The sequence below is a fragment of the Ornithorhynchus anatinus genome, chromosome X5 (assembly GCF_004115215.2).
Source record: "Ornithorhynchus anatinus isolate Pmale09 chromosome X5, mOrnAna1.pri.v4, whole genome shotgun sequence".
Lineage (NCBI taxonomy): Eukaryota > Metazoa > Chordata > Mammalia > Monotremata > Ornithorhynchidae > Ornithorhynchus > Ornithorhynchus anatinus.
In genome coordinates, this window is record NC_041753.1 from 6,971,705 (window position 1) to 6,975,048 (window position 3,344).

The window sequence follows — 3,344 nt, forward strand, 5'->3', positions numbered from 1 at the left end:
CCCCTCCCCCCTTCCTGAAAATGCTGCGTCAGCGTGGTTCCCCCCCCCCCCCAAAAATCCCCCCATCCGGCCGAGGATGGGGCGGGGGGCGAGGAAGGACCTGCCCGGGGGATGAAGTTAAAAGGGCCCGAGGGTAGGGAGGAGCCGACGCGCGGCCGGGAGCGTCTTGGGAGTCAGGGCCCCTGGGTTCAAATCCCGACTCCGCCACTCGTCTGCCGTGTGACCTTGGACAAGTCACTTCACGTCTCGGTTTGCCCATCTGGAAAATGGGGATTGAGACGGCGATCCCCGCGTAGCACACGTCCTACCCGAGGATCGCGTGTCCCAGCCCGATGCCCGGCAGGCAGGAGGCACTCCACGGACACCACAATCGCTCTCGTTATGCTTGTTCTTTATGAAATGCCGACCGCGCACCCCCTTCCGATCCTGCTTCCGGCCCGTCTCTAACGGGGGCCGAGCCCCCCGACCCCGCCGCCCTTCCTGGCCGCTTTGGCCTCCTCCACCGCGGCCCGCAAGGCCCCCGCGGGCTCCGCCCTGGCCCGGGCCAGCCCAGAGGCCACCTCGGCGGCGGCGTCGGCGGCGTCTCCCAGCAGGTCCCAGCCCGGCAGGAAGTAGTGGGGGAGCCGGCGGGTGTGCAGGCAGCGGGCCAGCTCGTCGAGGAGGCCGAGGCAGCAGGCGGCCGCGTTCTCCGCCCGGGCCAGGTAGAGGCCCGGCAGCCGTTCGCAGGCCCGGTAGAGCAGGGTCTTGAGCAGGTAGGGGACGGAGGCGGCGTGGCCGGGGGCGGCCGCCAGGGGGCGCGGCGCCGCCGCCGGGGCGGCCGCCAGGGGGCGCAGCACGGCCTGGGCGGCCGCGTGGGCCTGCAGCAGCGGCGGCGGGACGCGGGCCTTGAGGCGCAGCTCCTGGCGGGCGAAGCTGAGGCGCCACGGCCCCCCCGGGGCGGGGCCCGGCACCAGGTAGTAGCCGTCGGGCTCCGGGCCCGGCCCGCCCGGCCAGGCGGGCGTCCGGGCCCCCCGCGGCCGGCCGGGCAGGGCCACGGCGGGGACCAGGTCGTAGAGGAGGAGGCGGCGGGGCGGGCCGGGCGTGGCCAGGAGCAGGGTGGTCACGGCGCCGTGGCGGGCGGCGTGGACGAGGCTCGGGCCGCCCGGGGCCGGGGCGAGGGAGCCGGCCGCCGCCGCCACGCGGGAGAAGAACCAGGCGGACACCAGGGCGGGGCACAGCGTCGCGCCCTCCTCGGCCGCGTGCTCCGGGGAGGGCGGCGCCCGCGCGCCCCCGCTGACGTCACCCGGCGGCTCCGCCAATGGGGGGCCGCCGGCGGCGCGCGCCAGGCAGTCCCGCCACGCCCCCTCGGCCGCTAGGTGGAGCCAGCGGTGGCCCGGGGCGGCGTCGCGCGCCTCCGCCTCGCCCTCGCCCTCGCCCTCGCCCTGGCCCTCGCCCTCGCCCTCGCCCTCCCCGGGCGGCCGCAGCACGGGCACCAGCAGCGTGAAGGCCGCGTCGTAGTGCGGGCCCCGGGCGTAGGGCCCCAGCCGGCCGGGGCCCAGGTCCACGGAGCCCTCGCGGACCCCGCCGCGGAGCAGCAGGAGCTCGGTGCGGGCCGGGAGGCGGGGGTCCCGCCCGCGGACCAGACCTGCAAGGGCGCGGCCGTCAGGCTTCTCCCCCCGGCTCTCCCTCCCTCCCTGGGACCGGACCCGATTCCCACCCGGGGAACCTCCCCCAGCGCTTACTACAGTGTTCCCCAAACGGGGCTTCGTTACTTCGCTGATCAAGGGACTTATAAAGTACCTGTAAGCTCCTTGAGGGCAGGGAATGCGTCTGCTGTTATATTGCCCTCTCCCAAGCGCTCAGTACAGTGCCCTGCGTGCCGTAAGCACTCAATCAATACGACTGACTGTTGACCGGTTTACTAGGCCCGTTGTTAGACCTGGGGTGGCCGCGTCAGATCCGGCCCCTGTCCCACCTGGGGCTCCCAGTCCCAGGGCGTAGGATCGAATCCCCCATTTTGCAGATGGGAGAACGGAGGCACAGAGAAGTGAAGTGACTCGCCCAAGGTCACCGAGCATACACGGGGCGGGGCCGGGATTAGAACCCAGGTCCTCTAACTCCCAGGCCCAGGCTTTTTCCGCTAGGCCATGCTCCTTCTACTCCTCCTCCTAAGAGCGGTGGTGGTCCCCAAGAGGGTGGGGGCGGATGTGGGGAAGGACGACTTTGGGGGGCCGGGGAGGGGGTCCAGAGTGGCAGGGGAGAAGCAGCGTAGCTTAACGGGTGGAGCCCGGGCCTGGGAGCCAGAAGGACCTGGCTTCGGATACCGACTTCGCCACACGTCCGCTGCGCGACCTTGGGCACCGCCCTTCGCTTCTCTGTGCCTCAGTCCCCTCATCTGTAAAATGGGGATGAAGACTAGGGGCCCCATGTGGGACAGGACCTGTGCGCAACCTGATTAGCTCGGATCTACCCCGGTGCTTCGAACGGTGCTTGGCACATAGTAAGCTGTTAACAAGTACCATCGTTCTTCTCATGATGTCCCTGGGTGGGGAGGGGGGCACCAGGACCCCTGGGTCCCCGAGGGGAGGGAGAATCTCTTGACTGTGACTCTAGACTGTGAGCTCGTTGGGGGCAGGGAACGTGTCCGCTTAACTGTCGTCCCGTCCTCTCCCAGGCGCTTAGTCCAGTGCTCGGCACGCGGGAAGCGCTCCATAAGTACGACTGACCGACCGACCGACCGAATGAGTGAACGAGGCACTTACTGAGCAGGGAGAAGACAAAGTCTTTGGCCTGGATGAGGTCGGGACCGGCCTGCGGGCCCCCGCCCAGCTCTCCTGCATCCCGAGTTCCTGGATCAGTTGCGTCAGCTCCCGCAGCTGGGCCCCCGAGCAGAAGTCGATGTCCGTCAGGGGCCGGGCGGGGGCCGGGGGGGGCGGCCCCCACCAAGGGGCGATCCCCCACCCCCCCGATGCCATGGCCTGCCGAGGAAACGGGGAGGGGGACCCCACGGGGTGGGCGGAGAGTCGGCGACAGAGCACGGGCCTGGAAGTCAGAAGGTCGTGGGTTCTAATCCCGCCTCCACCGTGGGGGCTTGTCTGCTGCGTGACCTTGGGCAGGTCACTTCTCTGGGCCTCGGTTCTCTCATCTGCAAAACGGGGATCGAGGCGGGGAGCCCCGTGTGGGACAGGGACTGTGTCCGACCCGATGTGCCTGCACCCACCCCAGCGCTTAGCGGGCGCTTAACCGACACCGCCTTCGTGGTTCCAGCGCTTGGTCCAGTGCCTGGCACATGGTAAGCGCTTGGCAGATATCATCATCATCATCATCATCATTATTCTCCTCAGCAGCCTCTGCCTCCCACTGCG

The 3,344-nt window shown here is 70.0% G+C and overlaps 1 protein-coding gene across 1 annotated transcript; it reads right to left on the minus strand.

Moving 5' to 3' along the window:
- Positions 1-374: 374 nt before the first annotated feature.
- TMEM102 (transmembrane protein 102) lies at positions 375-3,071 on the minus strand. Its single transcript, XM_029056208.2, is given in 3 exon segments — positions 375-1,624; positions 2,742-2,801; positions 2,804-3,071. Coding segments are annotated over 3 exon segments (1,392 nt in total). The 5' UTR covers positions 2,955-3,071; the 3' UTR covers positions 375-443.
- Between the last annotated feature and the right edge of the window lie 273 nt (positions 3,072-3,344).